Source organism: Aspergillus pseudotamarii, assembly GCF_009193445.1.
Source record: "Aspergillus pseudotamarii strain CBS 117625 unplaced genomic scaffold BDV38scaffold_5, whole genome shotgun sequence".
NCBI lineage: Eukaryota > Fungi > Ascomycota > Eurotiomycetes > Eurotiales > Aspergillaceae > Aspergillus > Aspergillus pseudotamarii.
In genome coordinates, this window is record NW_022475019.1 from 398,900 (window position 1) to 417,264 (window position 18,365).

General features: G+C 49.1%; 8 protein-coding genes and 1 non-coding gene across 9 annotated transcripts; 5 read left to right on the top strand and 4 right to left on the bottom strand.

Moving 5' to 3' along the window:
• Nucleotides 1-106: 106 nt before the first annotated feature.
• On the bottom strand, nt 107-2,824 carry catA (catalase catA). The gene is made up of 3 exons (XM_032051636.1): nt 2,467-2,824; nt 2,091-2,403; nt 107-2,035 (listed from the first exon to the last, which is right to left on the bottom strand). The coding sequence occupies exons 1-3, from the start codon at nt 2,701-2,703 to the stop codon at nt 342-344; spliced, it is 2,244 nt and encodes a 747-aa protein (XP_031918256.1). The 5' UTR covers nt 2,704-2,824; the 3' UTR covers nt 107-341.
• Nucleotides 2,825-2,880: 56 nt separating this feature from the next.
• BDV38DRAFT_236102 (uncharacterized protein) lies at nt 2,881-3,343 on the top strand. The gene has a single exon (XM_032053414.1). The coding sequence runs from the start codon at nt 3,033-3,035 to the stop codon at nt 3,207-3,209; it is 177 nt and encodes a 58-aa protein (XP_031918257.1). The 5' UTR covers nt 2,881-3,032; the 3' UTR covers nt 3,210-3,343.
• Nucleotides 3,344-4,493: 1,150 nt separating this feature from the next.
• BDV38DRAFT_236105 (uncharacterized protein) lies at nt 4,494-5,443 on the top strand. The gene is made up of 5 exons (XM_032053415.1): nt 4,494-4,583; nt 4,647-5,023; nt 5,078-5,155; nt 5,206-5,336; nt 5,389-5,443. Exons 1-2 carry the CDS (start codon nt 4,537-4,539, stop codon nt 4,837-4,839), a joined length of 240 nt encoding a protein of 79 aa, XP_031918258.1. The 5' UTR covers nt 4,494-4,536; the 3' UTR covers nt 4,840-5,023; nt 5,078-5,155; nt 5,206-5,336; nt 5,389-5,443.
• A 317-nt stretch (nt 5,444-5,760) lies between these two features.
• On the top strand, nt 5,761-8,626 carry BDV38DRAFT_151557 (tetratricopeptide repeat protein). Its single transcript, XM_032051638.1, has 5 exons — nt 5,761-5,826; nt 5,884-5,973; nt 6,036-6,215; nt 6,264-7,772; nt 7,833-8,626. The coding sequence occupies exons 2-5, from the start codon at nt 5,925-5,927 to the stop codon at nt 8,516-8,518; spliced, it is 2,424 nt and encodes an 807-aa protein (XP_031918259.1). The 5' UTR covers nt 5,761-5,826; nt 5,884-5,924; the 3' UTR covers nt 8,519-8,626.
• A 435-nt stretch (nt 8,627-9,061) lies between these two features.
• On the bottom strand, nt 9,062-10,973 carry BDV38DRAFT_151552 (MFS transporter). Its single transcript, XM_032051637.1, has 2 exons — nt 9,440-10,973; nt 9,062-9,376 (listed from the first exon to the last, which is right to left on the bottom strand). The coding sequence occupies exons 1-2, from the start codon at nt 10,859-10,861 to the stop codon at nt 9,089-9,091; spliced, it is 1,710 nt and encodes a 569-aa protein (XP_031918260.1). The 5' UTR covers nt 10,862-10,973; the 3' UTR covers nt 9,062-9,088.
• An 826-nt stretch (nt 10,974-11,799) lies between these two features.
• On the top strand, nt 11,800-11,871 carry BDV38DRAFT_t38. The gene has a single exon. It is a non-coding gene; the product is annotated as a tRNA-Arg (tRNA).
• Nucleotides 11,872-12,089: 218 nt separating this feature from the next.
• BDV38DRAFT_151584 (signal recognition particle receptor subunit alpha) lies at nt 12,090-14,440 on the bottom strand. Its single transcript, XM_032051640.1, has 3 exons — nt 14,083-14,440; nt 13,741-14,026; nt 12,090-13,690 (listed from the first exon to the last, which is right to left on the bottom strand). Exons 1-3 carry the CDS (start codon nt 14,299-14,301, stop codon nt 12,255-12,257), a joined length of 1,941 nt encoding a protein of 646 aa, XP_031918261.1. The 5' UTR covers nt 14,302-14,440; the 3' UTR covers nt 12,090-12,254.
• On the top strand, nt 14,439-16,081 carry BDV38DRAFT_151581 (protein transporter YIF1). Its single transcript, XM_032051639.1, has 3 exons — nt 14,439-14,913; nt 14,974-15,537; nt 15,595-16,081. Exons 1-3 carry the CDS (start codon nt 14,623-14,625, stop codon nt 15,793-15,795), a joined length of 1,056 nt encoding a protein of 351 aa, XP_031918262.1. The 5' UTR covers nt 14,439-14,622; the 3' UTR covers nt 15,796-16,081.
• Nucleotides 16,082-16,312: 231 nt separating this feature from the next.
• BDV38DRAFT_278372 (Ecdysteroid kinase-domain-containing protein) lies at nt 16,313-17,533 on the bottom strand (the record flags this gene model as incomplete). Its single annotated transcript, XM_032058698.1, has 1 exon — nt 16,313-17,533. The coding sequence occupies one exon, from the start codon at nt 17,531-17,533 to the stop codon at nt 16,313-16,315; it is 1,221 nt and encodes a 406-aa protein (XP_031918263.1).
• Between the last annotated feature and the right edge of the window lie 832 nt (nt 17,534-18,365).

Sequence of the window (18,365 nt, forward strand, 5' to 3'; positions counted from 1 at the left end):
TTTTGATTATGAAACATTTGTTCACACACACATCGCTTCCGCCCGAGCCTTGACGCTGTACCAGACCATGATACCCACTATGTACGATCCTTTCTTACGTGACTTTCTCCTACATACCAAAGATGTTGTATATTAGATACCTCAGGGTAACTTTGATAAACTACCTTTCCACACTATTTCACTTTGACAACTAGAATAGAGTGTTCTCATGACTCATATTAATTAGCGTACATTCTGACCATCCACAATTAAGAGACATAATTCATTACAGGATGATATGAAACTAATAACGCCACTTTTGCCCTTGAAACAACCCCCGATGTCCTCAAAGACAAAAGCAATTAGAATGCAACCGTGGAGGCGAGACCATCCAGTTCACGCTTGTAGTTCCGATGCTGGCTGATCTGGTAGAAGAAAGTGCCGATGAAATCCTTTGCATCCTTGACAATTTGGATACCTTCCTTGATGCTCTCGGGCTTCTGGATCTTACCAGCCGTGACAATACCATACCACTCAACAGGCTGGGGATTATCAGACGTAGCGACCTTCACGTCAAGCGTGGGGCCCAGAGCCTCCTTGATGAAAGCGGCCGCTTCACCGGTGGCGCCCAGAGCCTTGAGATGGCCAAATGTCTCAATAATCCAGTACCGGATCTGGCCATTGGTCTTGAGTCTTTCGACATGCGGACCGCCAGGGATGAAGGTAGCGTCGAACATTGTCGAGCGTTGGCCGTCGTACTGGTGGTCGGCGATCACGCCCTTGGAGGATGACTTGTCCTCCCCATCGGCGTAAATAGGCGACCGCTTGGTGCCAATGACGAATGGCAAGGCTCCAGCCGCCGTGATCGCACCCTTGAGGCCATTGAAAGCGACGGGGTCATACCCGTCGCCGATAATGATGGCGATCCTACGACTAGCGATCGTCGGCTGCTTGCCCGGGAACTCGGTCTGCGAGAGGTGCTTGCTGCGCTTTCCATGGTTCGGGCGGAGCGCCTTGTCTGGGATCGGGGCGCCGACGAGCTCGGCGACTTGCTGGGCAAGGGTGAGATCGATCTCGGCGAGACGGTGGCCGGCGAGACGCTCGTAGACGACGGGGTCATCACAGTGGTCCAGTTCGAAGCCAAAGGCCTTCTTAACGTGGACCTTCTCGTGCTCGGAGAGGGAGTTGTAGAAGAGTTGAGCCTGGTTGTGGTGCTCGCGGAACTTGGGGCTCAGGCCGCGCTTCTTGATACCGTTCAGTTTGGCGGGGTAGGACGCGAAGCCACCTTGCTCTACTGGTGCTGGTGGTCCGGCCTCGAACCGGTTCGGCCAGTAGTTGACGGTGCCCTGGGTGATGCGGTGGCGTTTCGCGCCGTCCCGGTTGTGGTTCAGGACCGGGCAAACGGGGCGGTTAATGGGGATTTCTTCCCAGTTGATGCCCAGTCGACTGATCTGGGTGTCGAAGTAGGAGAAGTTACGACCCTGGAGGAGCGGGTCGTCACTGAAGTCAATGCCGGGCACGATGTGGCTGGTGCAGAATGCGACTTGTTCGGTTTGAGGGAAGAACTCATCGACGTTCCGGTTCAGTTCCAGTTCGCCGATCACGCGCAGGGGCACGAGTTCCTCAGGCCAGATCTTCGTCGCGTCGAAGATATCAAACTCGAAGTCATCCTGTTTCTCCTCGGGGATGACCTGGATAGCAAAGTCCCATTTCGGGTATGCGCCGTTATCAATGGCCTCCATGAGATCCTTTCGATGGAAATCAGGGTCCTGGCCTGCCAGTTTCAGGGCCTCATCCCACACCAAGGAGTGTACGCCCAAGTGGGGGATGAAGTGGAATTTAACGAAATGACGCTTTCCTTCCTTGTTGATGAGACTGAATGTGTTGACTCCGAAACCCTGCATCATACGGTATGACCGAGGAATGGCCCGATCAGACATGGCCCACATGAACATGTGGGTGGCTTCCGGATGAAGATAGACAAAGTCCCAGAAGTTGTTATGAGCAGTTTGAGCCTGGGGCACTTCGTTATGCGGCTCGGGCTTGACGGCATGGACTACATTTGTTAGCTCTTGAGTCTTACACTCCCTTAACTGGGAAGAGATATGTACCGAAATCGGGGAACTTGATCGCATCCTGGATAAAGAAAACGGGGATGTTGTTTCCAACCAGATCCCAGTTTCCTTCGTCGGTGTAGAATTTCACGGCAAACCCACGAACGTCACGGACCGTGTCGGCACTTCCTTTACTGCCCTGGACCGTGGAGAAACGAAGGAAAACCGGAGTGTTCCGTGAGGTATCTGTCAAGATACCAGCGTATGATACATCTTCGGCACTCTTGTGGAGCTTGAAGTTTCCGAAAGCAGCGGTGCCACGCGCATGGACGACTCTCTCGGGAATGCGCTCATGATCGAAGCGATGAATCTGGATTGCGGTTAGTCAAATCTAAACCAAACTTCTGGTTGGTACCGATCTAGGGAATCCTACCTTCTCTCGTGCAATCTGGTCCTCAAGCATCATAGGTCCGGTGTGGTTATCATTCACCTCCTTCAGCCAGTGGTCCGTATCGCTGATGCGCACGCCATGATCGGTGGTGAGTGGCTCTTTGCTGGACTGTACATTGTGGGTGTCGGGTGCGAGGTCCACTAGCTTCTTATCCTTTGAAGCAGCGCCTTGCACTGCTTCGTGGACCTTGTGGAGGCCCCCAGCCACGATATTAGCCATGATTGAGTAGGGACGATAGATATAGTCAAAGATAGATAGATTACAGTCGGAGGATCCAGGCTATGGTTCAAGAAACAGTCATTACTTTGCATGAAAGAAGAAAGATGGACCGAGATACAGGAAAAGAGTATTTACTAATATATAATGTACAATCTATTAACCATTCTTCAGCTTTCTTATACTCATAGCGTGACAGTAATGAAAAACTTCTGAATGGATGTTTGTGATGGATCCCGCACGTCAAAATGACGTCGCAGGGCTGAGGAACGTCACGTTGACATCGAACTGTTCTTTCTCTTTTATATTTTCGCCGTGAGGAAATACAAAAGATGATGAGTCATGGGGATTCAGAGCCATTGGCATTCGTCAAGCATTCTTCTGGGTTACTCTATGGTTTAGGTACTGTGTTGGTTGCTTCCTTGTTTATCTTCCTCTGTATGGATTTCGTCATCGGGAGTCCGTCTCCACCAAAGCTCTGTTTTCTTTTCCGAGGGAACTACTACTAACTCCCTGCCCTTACTCGAATCGTCGTAAGTATTGTAGACGAAGGAGGACTGGGCTTGGGCCTCTGGGGGATTATCCGGAATTTACCGCCAGTAATTGACAATTTGACACCCTTGATTGACGGGTTACTTCTTGACTAGAATGTTATAGGATAATAGGGCTAAAGGCTAATTGGATTGAACTTGCCCTAATTGAAGTAGAACAGAATGGGCAATTCTTTCTTGAGGTTTTCAATTGGGAAATGTTCAATTGCACTCATTGCTCTCTCTTTGATCTCTTGAATCTCATTCATTCCAGTTGTAATTCATTCCATGCAATTTCACGTGGTCTGACTAGTAAATTTACATGATCTCCTCAGGGAAAATGCTTCCTTCCAGAACCCCCGAAAACAATCTCCGAGTTCGCCTGCTGGCCAGCGTCGTGCTCAGCCCTCTGCAAATACTGCAAGAGCCATGACCCGAGCAATGGGACCAGAAAATTCTCCGATGTAACTATTGCTAAACTATGTCAATTATTGAATCCCGTCAACGGGAAGGGTGGCCATTTGTGACCTGTCACCTTGGTTGGTGGGTATGCGTGGCGATCATCGGCGAGAAAAGTCAAAGAACCCATATCCTGCCAGGTTATGACAGGTGAGACGCCAATTCCATTGTTCCGATTACAATGTGAAAAGGTTATCATGAATTTCACTGGGGAAAGGAGCAGAACACAAAATGAAGACAGACAGTTCAACACCCCACGGAGATCCTGCGGTGAGCAGAAGAACCCTATGGACGCTTCTCTGACCAAGTTCGACGCAAGGGGGCCCATTGTTTATTGCGCAGGGGAGCGAAACGAGGATAGAAGAAAAATATGAAGGTAAACTGTTACTGGTCGATCTACCTGCAAGACGTTCTTGTCGCATCCGTTGGGTTCGCGGACGACGTTCGCCATCGCATCAGTCAATTATTTCATCTGGACTGGGGACCTGTTCCTTGTCATTTAACATTGACCCCCAAACCCTTCTTGTTCGGCTGGGATGCGAGGGATGAAAGAACCCGAAACTTTGCCATTTCCCACCTTGAAACAGGGGAAATGATGCGGCATAACCGTTGACCATGGCTGCCCCCATGGAGAAGTCGAAAATCCGCCAAATCGACCCGCATATGCGCGCTGGTAGATCCTACAGTTCATTGAAAATGACGCCTCACCCGGTCTCTGGAGCTTGACGACCCTCACGACTGTGAACCTCGAGTGCTTGCATTTTTGTACAGGCTTGCTTGTTGACTTTTTTTTTTTTTCCCTTTCGCCTTCTCTTCCCTGCCTCCCTCCCTTTCTCCCCTTTATATTATGATGGCCATGCAGTACGATCGTTATGAGTCACCTACCGTAGATCGGTGAGCTTTCCCCACCCTGAATACATACCAATTGCCCACTGACGGTCCATACCGATGGGATAGGGTTGTTGATGATAAATTGCCATCCGACACGAGGCGAGAACTGGAGAAGCACATTGTCTTGAGTGACGCATCACAAACGACGAGGCTAGGGTCAAAAACGCGTATCCTACGAGCTTCCGATGTTCTGTTATCCTTAGCGGGCAGATCGACGAGCGGTATGCTGCTTCCCGGTTACCTACATATCGATGCATGAGGGATACTTTATGGGGAGCTAATCAAGCATGAATGGGAGTACTAGATACGCAGGAACCATCGGTTGCCGTTGAAAACTTCCAGGAAGTGCTTCGTTTGTATCCACCGTTCCGAGATGACGACGGTGCTATTCTTGGGGCGGTCGATATCCGATGCCCGGACTGTGATGCGGTCTTTTCCTCCCAGTGGGTTTACATCGCCTGTGGACGATAGATGGCTTTTGGTTGACCGGCTGATAGGAAGGAATTGAAGCAGCATTACCTGACCAAGTACTGTCCTGGGACTGCGGTTGCTGTATATGTGATGACACGAGATCGGTAGGGTCATTCAGTCGCTTTCCGCACCTCTGCTAATTGCTTGGTTCTAGTTTAATCACAAAGGGCTACCGTATGGAAAAGCGATTTATTCCACTAGATTCTCGACCAGTTCGATTCTACTGCGGTAGTTGCGAGAGACATTTTGCCGTCGACGACGGTAAACTTCTAGATAGACAGCGACGTAGGGCATACTGCCCCTTGTATTCAGAATGTGTGATTAACAAGGTTTACAGATGTTCCATCGTATGTCCAGTGCGGACATTGTGGAGAAAAGTGCAACATCTCGTCAGTACTCACTGGGCAGTGATAACCATTTATGCACAAAAATGTTCTGACCTAACGGTCCATAGATATGAACCTCTGTTGAACGATCCCCGGGACGACGTAAGCTTCCGAGATATTCAGAGGGACATTGCAAGTCCTATCAACAGCCGAAGTCCTAGCATTGCTCAAATGAACTCCCGGGGCGTCAAGTCCCCGGCAGCGGCAAACCCTCATGAACCGTCGATCACAAAGAAGGCCAAAAAGATACGAGACTCATGGTCGCTCAGAAGTATGCTCCTCTCTACAAGCAGCCGGCGGTCATCACTGACCTCAGGGAGAGTTTTCACAGAGTGACGAAGATGAGCTAGTAGCAATCAGCTTTGCAGGTTTGTATGACTTAGAACGTGGTATGTCTGTACTCGGCGCCTGAACTTTGTGCTTTATGTTGCTGATGTGCCATATAGTGCACGCTCCAAACGGCCTCTATCAGCCCTTTGAAGGCGGCATGACAGAGAAACATCCCGGTCAGTCAGTGACGAGTGTCACTTCGAGCGGTATGACCTTGAAATGAGCTGTACTCATCGGGACATAGGCCGGCTAACTGATCGCTGGCTAGCAATCAATGAAGTACCAGAAGACGGATCGAAGAGCTCTGGTCTAGCTCTCTGCGAGAATGGACATCATAGGCATGATATGCACGGTTCGGATGGTGCACTGCTGGATGACAGTCAAAACGAAACGGCACCTCGCAGACAGTCCTTCCTAGAGAAAATCCTTGGCCGGAAAGTCTCCAAGGGTACGTAACAGACCCCTCCATAAGAACTTAAGCGCTCATGCAACTCAGGTATATCACGCGCGCGTTCGACATCGGGCCGACGCAATAAATTAATCAAAAAAGCAAACAGTATACGATTCTCTTTTGTCAACAAATACTCAAGGAGCGAAAGTAGGGCAGCTACGCTTGAAAGCGTACGGACTTCGGTGGAGGTGGAAAAGGCAGCCGAATTCAGACAACAGGCAAACCAAACACCCCTTCAAGATGCCGAATATGTTGCCTTACTGCGAGAAACTCAAAACATATACATTCATGTACAGTATGTATCCGGGGGAATTGTAGTCCACGATGCATCCGGACGTCAAAGAATACTTCAAATGGACGAGGCGGCACGACTATTTTCGCAGTTGAGGGATGAGCTTGCAGCCGCTACTGTCTGGTCACAAGCTCTAACGACCCGGCTGCGAGCAGAGGCATCTTTGAGGCAAGCAAATTGTCGAGCAGCTGTAGTGGAATATCATGACGCCCTGAAAATGCTGGAAACTGCTCCATCGCTCGATGTTGACAAACTGTCGCGAGCTACCATTCTGCATTCAATGGGACAGGCATATCGCAACCTGGACATGCCTGCCCAGTCGGAAGCATGTTGCCTGGAGGCCTTAGGACTATATAAGCGGGCTCTTGGGCGTGATAACCCGAAGAACTTTGCTGTTCTGCACGACCTTGGGGCTCTATACGAGAGAGACGGATACGCCACAGAAGCAGCGGCATTATATGAACGCTCATTCGCAGGTCGATTGAAGACGCTCGGGCACAATGCGCCTGAGACCCTGAGTAGCATGCAGGATCTTGCTTCTCTGAAGGTCTTACTAGGTGACCTGGAAGCTGCCTTGCTCTTGTTGGAGAAGGTGGTTCCAGCACTCGAAACCGTCTTCGGTCTCCAGCATGCGACGACATTGAACGCGATGAACCATTTATCTATCTTATATCAGAAACTTCGTTTGAGCAAGGAGTCCCGTGCAATAAGCAACAAGGCCATTCCGCACTGCAGAACATTCTTCGGCATCAACAGCCCTATTACCAGAGACGCAGTTGTCCGGTATTTCCAAGATTCTAACAATTTTGATTTTCCTACTGATATCAAAGACATTCTCGACCACTACCAACGATCCCGAGATCCAGACTCCCTGAAAGTCATTCACCATCTAGGGAGATCATACATGGATAATGGCCTCAACCATGACGCAGCAGAACTTTTTGAAGCACTAGTTGAGGACTTCCTGACCATCAAAGGCCCTGAAGCCTCGGAGACCTTTGATGCGCTCAGTGCGCTATGTGTCTCTCGGGAGCATCTCGACTCCATCGACAAGGCGATTCTTGCATACAAGCAGCTCATCCATATGGCCAATAGAACACCAGCGGATCACCCCTCACGGAAAAGAATTGGATACGCGGATAGGCGAATCGCAGACCTCAACCGCCGACGGGACATTCTCGCCGAAGAACGAAAGGCATGGTCACTACATGAACCAGCTCAATGTGAGAACTGCGGAACTACCACGAAAGTTCTCTGTAACAGCAAGTCCCTCCTCCACCCCCAAGAATTAACCACCACTAACGCCCCCTCCCCCCTCACAGCCTGCAAAATCTTCCGCTTCTGCAATGAAATCTGCCAAAAACAAGCCCTCCAAACCCATTTCCCCTATTGCATCCCATCCGTCTCCCTCCGGGAATCCAAGTCCCTCGCCGTAAAGGCCAAATGTCCCACCTCTGCACGCGACCAAGCCATCTCCAAAATCCGCCGTGTCGACAAAACCAAATCCGTCAACGTAACAGCCAGCTACACCTTCTACCTCGACCCCCGGAACTTCACAACCTTCCGAATGAAGCTCAACTCCGACACAAACACGGTAATCCTCTTCTCTCTCGACTGCGATATACAATACGCCACCATCGATAACCCCCTCCTAGCCTCCAACCAAGGAGACTCCAGCAGTAGATCCACCTCTCCGTCGTCAACCTCCTCCACGGCCGACCTTAAGGGTGTCCGATGGCTCTCCCCAGAAAGACAAGAAGCAATTGTCTATGTACCCTCCGAAATGTCCCAGCCCCAAGCCCGCTATGTGCTCGTCACCCCGGGGAGAGAAATGCTCAAATCGATCATCGAGAGGCGAGTCAGTGTGCGCGGTGGGGGCGGCGACAAAGAACGGTTCCGAGCGCTAGAGTTACCCGATGATGAACTGATTGAGTTCGCGCAGGGATTGCTTCTTACCGGGTTTCTGGGAGAGGTGTTTATGCACGTTGTCGAGTGGGTATGGAAATAAGGGCCGGAGGGGTTGTTTGTTGACCCTTTTCAAGCGTTTAACGTGGGGAATGATATATATGTTTCTGTATACGGGGGTTTTGTTTTGTACGTCATGGAAATGTCTCTCTTTTGTTGGCCTGTAATAACGATCACCTACTGCTGTCTTGACTAGCATTTTGTCCTTTGAGCTTGTCATAGCCAATATTTACTCTCTGGATACCATTTGTAGGATTGAATGTACCGCCTTATCTGGTGGTCTTGGTGTAAAATAAAACACACAGACATCGAAGTCAGTGCTGTCTATTCTAACTCTATTTACCGATTCGTTTCAGTTGCTTCTGGTGAGATTACAGACCAAACATCCATGATTCCAAGCCTGGTTCCCGGAAGAAAAATCACTTGCACTTTCCAAATCCAAACGCTTACCGCTTGTCAGAAAAAGAAAGAAAAAGAAAAGAAAGAAAAGAAAGCTAAAAGATACAAAGATCATGTATCAAACATATACAGACAGGACCCGCATACAAAGCAGTGCTAAGCTCGTTAATCGTAACTGGAGTATTTAGATGGCGACAAAACGAAGATCCGACCCCTATGAGTCTGGTTCCTCGTCGTCAGATTTGTAGTGATCGCTCTCACTCTCCCAGTCATCAGCTTCAAGGGACCGGCCTTGAATGCCGAAACTCAGGAGAAATCCGACAAATGAAATGCCAGCAAAAACGCCGAAGGCTAAGGCTTCTCCTTTGGGCTCGATCCGCGATGAAAGGCTGAACAGGCCGCCTGACACGAACGGGCCGACTGCTCGACCGGCTGCAGATAGGGTCTGGGCGAGGCCGTTGAGGGCTCCCAAGACTGCGCGGTCAGGCGCGGAGTTGGTGATCTATGGTTGAATCTGTTATTATTCGGTTGTTGGATGGCAGGGGTATGTAAGGGGTAGACTTACCAGTAGCAATGCGCTGGTTAATCCACCAACAGTGGCGATTGTCTTTACCAGCAACACGAAGCATAGCTCAACGGCTAGGAGTGCGGTTTTACCAGACAGTCCTCCGGAATCGTTACCCTTGTAGCCAATAAAGGGCATCAGGATGAAGGAGACCACAAAGCCAAAGAGACCAGCGCGGTAGGACCACCGATTGCCCATCTTATCTCTCAACTTTCCAAAAATACAGATCTGGAAGATGATCGTTACGAAACCAGAAAATCCTTGCGCAAGACCAATCTCTGAAGGTGTGAGCCCTCGTCCAGTGGGTGGGGCAGCCTGCGAGAAGATCGGGAAGAGGGCATTGTAGGCAACGTTGCACAGGGAGAAAACAAGATACGTTAAGAGGAGCAAGAGAGTGTCCCGGTTGAACAGTTCGCTTGAAGTCAAACTTGCGTGGTGATGGCCATTATAACTGGAAGCCTCTGAAGCCGAGTCAAGGTCGCTGTCATGATCCGCTGCCTCTGCAGAATCCTGGCGAAAAGGGCGATACGGGATAGGGTGTGGTGGTTGCACATATCTCGCCCGTTTCGCAAGACTGGTAAACTGCCACAGCCAGGAGAAGAAATCGCGGACCCTCTGCTGTAACCTGGGAAGACTTTCGGGGTCTTCAAGACTCTCTTCCAAAAAAAATATGGACAAGACAAAGTCCAGCACCAGAACCGCTGCAGCCATTAGATTGGGTGCGAGGTATGGGTACGGATTGGGCTTGCTGCTATTCCATGGGTTATGATGGAAGACAAGCAAGCCGCCTACTAGAGGACCTGTTATGCCACCAATTCCATAGAGAACAGGGAGGTAGGCAAAGGCCTTGGACTGGTTACTCCGATCAGTGATTTCACCCAGACAAGTAGATACCAAGCCCTGATTGCCGTTGACGGCACCCATCAAGGCTTGCACGACGATCGCCTGAGCCAGTGTCCTACAGAAGCCAAACGCAACAAAGCATGCTGCCGTCAATATGGTGCCCAGCAAAATGACCGGCCTCCGTCCGATCCTGTCTGACAACCAGCCCCAAAAGTAATTCGTCGCGAACTGCGCGACAGCGAACGCGGTAGCAAGTGTCCCGACATATACGCCAACCATATTCGGTTCCACCTCAGGAAACTGCGAAGCCATTTCAGGTAAGTATGGACTGATCGAATTGAAGGCTGTCTGTTCGCAGAGGGAGATCATTGCCAAGACGGCCATCTGCTTCTTTGGCAATGGGGAGTGTCCTTCTGACTCGTTGTGGTTGGATTCATCGTGGGGATGGTCTGCTCCCGAGGATCTCGATTCACCAGAATTTGGTCGACCACGCGATTTTGGTGGCGGTGTCTCGAAGGTCTGATAGTGCAGTGTGGAGGAACGGCGCCGATTGAGGGCGTCCCGCTCAGACGTCCTCATCTTGAAATTGGGCAGTTATGCACACAGAGTAATGGGCCCCCAAACGTACTCAGCACATATATTTTAGCGGCACAGTCAAGGACTTGTCTTACTGGCCCGTCAATAACGGCCCTAGTGTGTGCCCTGAGAATGAGTTCCCAGCTTTCGCGATGTGGCGTTGGCGCCGCGGCGAAGAAAACGAAGAGGAAGATGCCCCTGACCCTCAACCACTATCAAAAAAAAACGCTATGGTAATGCCTGTGCGCAAACTCCAAGCTTTGTAGAGCAAATAGTGAGGAAAGGGTCAGGAAAGAGATCCAGCACGATCAAGATAGAGGCAACGAACAAGGAACGGCCGAAAAGAATGTCCGATATAGAGGATGATGTAAGCCAATAATGGGGATTGTGCTGAGTCATCCTTTCATCCCGCATGGAGTCAAAGCCCTGAAATTAACATTGTAAAGCATTTGACTGGTGCTAATGGTCTGCAGATGCCCGTCATTGGCCCGGCTCAGATTGCATTGTCTCTGGGAGAAAGATCAAGGCTCAATCAAGTACAGTGCCTGTCCTTACCCCGTACCCAGTACAATGGAATAAAGAGCCAAGCCAAGCCAGACTCTTGTCCACCCACGCGACCTGCACGTGCCATATGTCTTTTTCCGCACATGACATCATACTATATTGGATTCTATCTTCAGTATGGAGTATATGTAGTCAGTATAATAATGAGATATATGGAGACAAAGCTCAGGATGACAATACAACAAGGTCAACATAAACAGTGTGGTTTCTCATTTTGTATACTGTCAAAAGCTGGGGCGGTCGCCAATGATCTTTATCCACATCTATTTCGCGTTTACTCCACATTGTGGAGTAGTCTTCACAAAGAAAGCCTAGCCGGTGACCAGAATCGTATACCATCCCTTATTTAATAAAATTGCTGTCAAATCCTTCAATAAGGCCTGCTGGCCCAATGGCAAGGCGCTTGACTACGAATCAAGAGATTGCAGGTTCGATCCCTGCGTAGGTCAATTTATTTTTTCTAATTTTTTTTACTGTTGATTCCCTTTGGGCTTCTTTCTTTTCTTTGCGCTTTGCTCTTTCTCCTCTTTTGGATTTCTGATCTATCTGACCTTGATCCGTTTCCTTTTTTATTTCTTTTTCACCTTCTTTCATTGAGATACCTCCTTTTGTCCATCAGTCGTAACAATTGTTTTATTGTTCTACGTTATCGGCGAATTGGGTTATAGTCAAGCCATGCCTCGGATTCATTATAAACATCAATATGAACATTGATATAGGTGCAGCATTTTCGAAGCGAGTAGCGAATGTGATCAAAACACATATGCCCAAAGGATTTTATATTAAATCAGTTTGATTAAATAAACAAAGGAAAATAAGGCCATCGCACGCATCACTTCATCAACAAGCTAACAGCCCAAGGAACACTGAGTCCTCGCAAATCTCCATAATGCTGCCCAACTCCCAAGAATACAATGGGAATGCCAGTTGCATGGACCATGCTCACGAGTGTACCAACCATGTCCCCGACAGTGTCACACTTGCTGATAATGAACCCATCCAGGTTTCTGCCAGTACCAAATGCCTGGTTGAAGTTCCGCGCCTGCATCACACTATCAGTGCCAACCAGAGCTTCTCCAACCATGAAGATCTTGTCCGGTTTGGCGAATTTGCCGAACTTCTCCAAAGAAGACATCAGGCGCTGGTCGTTATGACGCCGGCCAGCAGTGTCGATCAAAACAACATCAAATTTGTTGGCGGCTCCGTACTCAACAGCATCCTTGGCAACATTTGCTGCATCCTTGCCATATCCCTTCTCATACAGCTCAACTTGCCCGACGTTTTCGCGGACACTGAGTTCTTTCAAGTTCCGGGCGTGGACACGAAGTTGCTCGACGGCGCCAGAGCGGAAAGTATCGCATGCGGCAATCAAGACGCGATAGTTGTTTTGCAACAGGAAGTAGCAAATCTTGCCCAAATTGGTCGATTTTCCAACACCGTTAACTCCGACTATGGAGATGACATAAGGACGGGGGGATTGCTGTTTACTTGTGGGAGATGTGACTGTATCGATCTCACGAAGCAGATCTAGTGAGGATGTAGGGGTGAGTATCTTCCGCAAAGACGACTCCATGGCCAGGCGCAATGCAGCATCCACACTTTGGAAGTTTCCTGTTTTCTTTCCGACAAGTTCCCGCTGCACACCGTCACAAAGGCGGACTGCCGCTTCACGTGCCACGTTCTTCTTCAGAAGATGGTCCTCCATAGCCTTCAGGGGCTTCTCCAAATCGGATTCGGTCAAGACTTTCCCACCCACGATGTTGCGGAAAAGGCCACCGATAGCGTTGAATCCTGAGCCAACGAGTCCTGTGGACGTGTTCTTCGCTTTCTCGCTGTCCGCACTCTCCAAGATAGAATGAACCTCATCACCCAAGTCTTTCAAAACAAACTGTCCTTTCCCAGTTCTGTGGCCCCAGGAATCCTGTGCAACAGCTTCCACGGCTGGAGCAGCTGCTTCGTCGCCATCAGCAGGTGCGGAATAGTCTAGAACCGTACCATCATCTTCATCAGCATATCCATCAGCATCCCATTTGCGCATCTTCTTTCCTCCTTTCGGTGTCTTTCCCTTGCGGATGCTCTCATCCCCCGATGAAACGTTTGCGCTCGCATTCGCCGCTTTGCGCGCACGGCGAGAAACTCGACCACCCGGTCCTCCTCTAGCGGTCAAAATCTGGCTCGCGACAGGCGTGGTTGATCGAGAAGTATCTGGGGTCTGGGGCGGCGTACCCTCATCAGAGGTCGCCACGCCCGGCGCAGCGTGACGCTGCGCTTTATAGGTGTCAGCATATCCTCTTAACCCATGGTCAAAAAGCACATACCTTGAAGAAGGCCCGGCACAGATGGCGGTGGAGGACCACCATGTTCCGATGAGACAAGCGGGTCTTTCTTCTGTTCCGCACCGGTCACGACACCCTCTGAATTAATGGGCGCTGAATTGTCTTCAAGCTCCCTAACTTGTTGTTCGAAATATCTGTCAAAGGGATATTCGACCACCCTTGCACGCGTACTCCGTAGTTGGTCTTTGTAGATATCGACGAACAAGGTCGAAATATTGTCCAGAAGTTTGTCGATCCAACCGAGATGCAGAAGTGATTGATATACGGCCTGTGGCGAAGTCTAGATTAGCGGCGATAGCAGCATGCTGTAAGAGCAGTACATACCACAAAGATCAGGTTAAACTCCTTGACTCTCTTCCACTTCAAGGTATATTTTTCCTTTTTGTACACTGGGTAGACCGCGTTCGCCGTTTGGATCTGGACCTTTTCTTCGATAAAGACATCATTGATAAGGCTGTTGACAACGTGGGCGCCAACGGGGGCGTAGGACTTGGACCATAAAACCACCCCGGAGGTAGTGAGAATCTCGAACGCTTCCAACATTATTTTCGAATATGCTTTGCTAAACTAATTGCGTAGTGGTGTGTATGTACGTAGTATGGATGAGCTGTAGGAGAAGAACAAGAAGATCCGCAGTGTGGGGAAATTATCCTGCGGGCGGAAAAGCCATTTAATTCAATTACTGAGCTCGACCTTCACCACCTCCCAAGAGTTCAGCCACGTATAAACACCCACTCCGACCAACTATTTCACTCTCCTCCGACTCTGCACAATTTTGCAACTTAAACATTCCTTGATTAAAGCTGGACCCTCATTTTGTTTGATTCTCCCACTCCGTTCTCTCTATCTAGGGAAAACAAAACCATGTACCGCCAGTCCTTCGCTCCGCCACCAGCACAGTCACCTCCGCTTCATCATCCGGTTCCTCAGCATGTTTCCACCGTCCCTATGATGCGCTCTCCTCCCCCTCCGACATCTCAGCAGTCTCAGACGTCTGGCTATGGCAGCAACCCATATCAGCCCGCTCCGGCGCAAGGCGGCAGTGGGACATACGCCCCTGGATTTGGAGGTTTCATCAACGATCCCACTGCGCAAATGGGATTTCAGGTCGGGAAGACCGCCATGATGGCCGGCCAAGAATATATGGAACAGAATGTAGGCGATTGAAAACGCAAGGGCAGGCTGATTGTTCTTTCAACTAACTATCCGTGTCAGCTCAACCGCTACGTTTCCATTCCCGCCCTGAAGCACTATTTCAATGTGTCCAACTCTTATGTATTGAATAAACTCGCTCTGGTACTCTTTCCTTGGAGGCACAAACCTTGGTCTCGTCAGCAAAGCCGCGTCACGGCGGCATCCACTGGCCCCAATGGTCAGATCTCCCATCAGCAATACTCAACCATGTTCCTGCCCCCTCGCGATGACCTGAACTCGCCCGATATGTATATTCCGGTGATGGCTCTCGTCACATATATCCTCCTATCGGCAATGCTGGCAGGGTTTAGAGGCAACTTCCACCCCGAACTACTTGGTTCGATCACGACCACAGCTATTGCGGTCATCGTATTCGAGATACTTTGTCTAAAGCTGGCCACGTATATTCTTAGCATCAACAATGAGTCGCAGCTACTGGATCTCGTAGCTTACTCAGGATATAAATTTGTGGGCATCATCATTACCTTGGTGACGTCAGAGATTCTGACTCCGGGAAGAGGCACTGGTGGTTGGGTCGGGTGGGTTGTGTTCATTTACACGTTCCTGGCTAATGCGTTCTTCTTGGTAAGTCCTTCTAACTAGGACCTTCCTTCCAAGCCAATCGACTAATGTATTATCTAGCTTCGTTCTTTGAAATACGTCCTTCTTCCAGACTCGGCCAGTGATGCACGCACGGGATCGATGCACACCGTCGCCCGGTCGCAACGCAACCGTCGCACCCAATTTTTGTTCATCTATTCTTATGTTATCCAGTTTATCTTCATGTGGGTGCTGAGCCGAGAGGGCCCAACTGCTACGAACGTAGCTGGGTCAGCGTCGTAATTGAGCTATTGGACTCCACTGGATTTGCGAATTACGAGAGACGCCCTCACGAAGAGACAGATATGACATACATCAGTGAGAAAATCGGTTCCTGTGGGTGACTTTCGTTACGCATGCTATGTAAAGATGTTAGATAATTCCAGCTGTGTTATTTCATGTTTCAGCATAGGAGCGAATTTGGGCGGATACTCTCTTAATGTTCTGATAGATTCTTAGACCATATTTACCTACGTAATTTGTACCTACTTGTCTGAGAGCTATTGACCTGGTCAGTACGAGTTACTTCGCCATGCTTTGACAGTCGTGGCCTCTGAAGCAAACTTTCACATTCTATATTCTAGACGATGTTTTACTGGTCTAGAACTCTCGATTTTCATGTCCCTTCCTCCCCCCCCCTCCAAAACGAAAAAAAAAAAAAAAAAGAATATTCAGTCACTGAGCTTAGTTAGGGTTATATGCTCCAACAACTGGCGACGTGAAGTTGAGATAGGCCTCAGCATTATTCCTGAACAAGGTGCTAGCCACTTTCATTTCGTAGCCACTCTCGCCAAGCTTGATCCTTCAATATCGATCGAACCCTTGCCTCGAGCCATTCTGTATTACCCCAGAAACCCCATGATGCTTGGAAGCGACACCAATCGACAAGCGCAGTCTCCCAGTGGCGGATCAGTAGGTTCATGGGATAATCGAATTCCTTCATTCCTGATGGGCGACGGGCCAGTAGGGTTTCCCGATAACGCTTCAGCAAGGCCCTTTCACAGTCGTCCATGAGGAGCTCCTCACGGATGTCGTAGTCGTTGGTGAGCATCTCCAACGGTACAGAGCACGTAAACAACTTGGCAAGATCGCAAACCCCTAAGCCCAATCCAACGTATTGAAAGTCAAAAAAGGCTACCTCATCGCCTGAGCTGGTAGTGAAAAGATTCTCGGACTTTACATCACCGTGAATATAACTTTCATAGGGCCGGCCGCATGGGGTGAGAAAATTAGCCACCTGATCAGCAATCGACAAATTTGAGCCTTGCGGCGGCTCACAAAACGCAGCAGACCACTCAGAGTCAGTATCTTCTACTAACGAGGCAAGCTCCTTCTGCCGAGTTGCGAGGTAGGTGTAGCCCCCGTTCAACCAGAGTTTATCACCACCTGCAGATAGATCAGCTCTTCTTCTTTGCATCTCCTTCAATGGCGGCAAGAGATATCGATCGAGCTCGTCTGGAAGCAGTTTCCAGGTATTGGCATGGAACTTTGCCAGCCACTCAATGGCGGCATAGACCTGCTGTTGATTGAGAAGTGCTCTCTTTTCTCCTGCAACAGGAAATTTTAGACGGAGATCCTCCATGATAGTGGCAGTCAAGCCCTGGAGTTCCTGGCTGTTGCCTTGTTGCAAGTGTCTTGTGGAAGCTAGGCAACTTGCAACGGCAACATCCTGGTCCAAAGACGGTGTGATTTCTTGATAGAAATATTGCTCAACTTCATAGCTGAGCATTTTACGTAGGTGGCCTTCATCGCCGTCGCTTTTGGGGGGCGAGATGAGTTTGAGGATGAGGTGAACGTTACCGTTCGCATCCTCGTTCAGGTTGGAAGTTCGAGTGGTCTGGTTTGCCGAAGCTCTCGCCGTGATCGCGCATATATGGCCATAGCCTGCCCAGAGGGTCTGAAGGACCCTACAAGAAACTAGCTCGAGACCGATGGACGAGAGTAATGTCTCGGCAACAAGCTTGGCTTTGGCAGGAGACATGGTATGGGGACCGGGGGGGTTAACGATTGTATGGCTTAGATTGAAGCTTTGGGAAATGGATATGCAGTGACGATCACGTTATTGTTTACCGCCTTGAAAATTTACGCATGCTCATACAGATACAAAGGTTACCAGGCAATGGTGCAATTCTCAGAAATTCGAATATCATCTTCATGCTAACTATGTATGCTATCCAAGTCCAGGGTATGTAAGACCTATAACGTCGAACGTTAGACACAGATTCCGAAGATAAATGGTATCAATATGTGAGATTGAGGATGTTCCATCAGAGATCTTGGTGATAAGGGTAATATCATTGCCAGAAGCATCAATTACTATCTAGGCAGTGCAAAGTTGTCTTCCTCGGAACATGGGCAGATGAAGAAAAAGAAAATTCCGAACGTACCTATTCCAACCTGAGATGGCTTGTTGGAGAAGTGATGATCTATATGAGAACCTGCTCAGAGTCTTTTGATATGTTAGCCACGATTCCATATATAAGATGGGGTGATAACAATCAAGTGAAGTTATAAACACGTATCAGAATATGTAAGAAATTAAATATCATACTTCAGTGCTGTATCGAAACTCCGGCGAGAGCTTCACAGACACCGGGTCAATCGCAAATTACCGCATCATATAAGTGTGAAGAGGGAAGAAAGAAGGAAAAAACCATGTTGTACATACCAGTGTGATTATGCTGAAGACTGTTGACAATTAGTCCGAAACCAGCTGATCGTGAATCTTTGCCCAAAACAGCATTATGTTTTGATGGAGAGAAGAGAAAAGAAAAGCTGAAGCTTTTACTTTGCAGGAACAAAGGAAAAAAAAG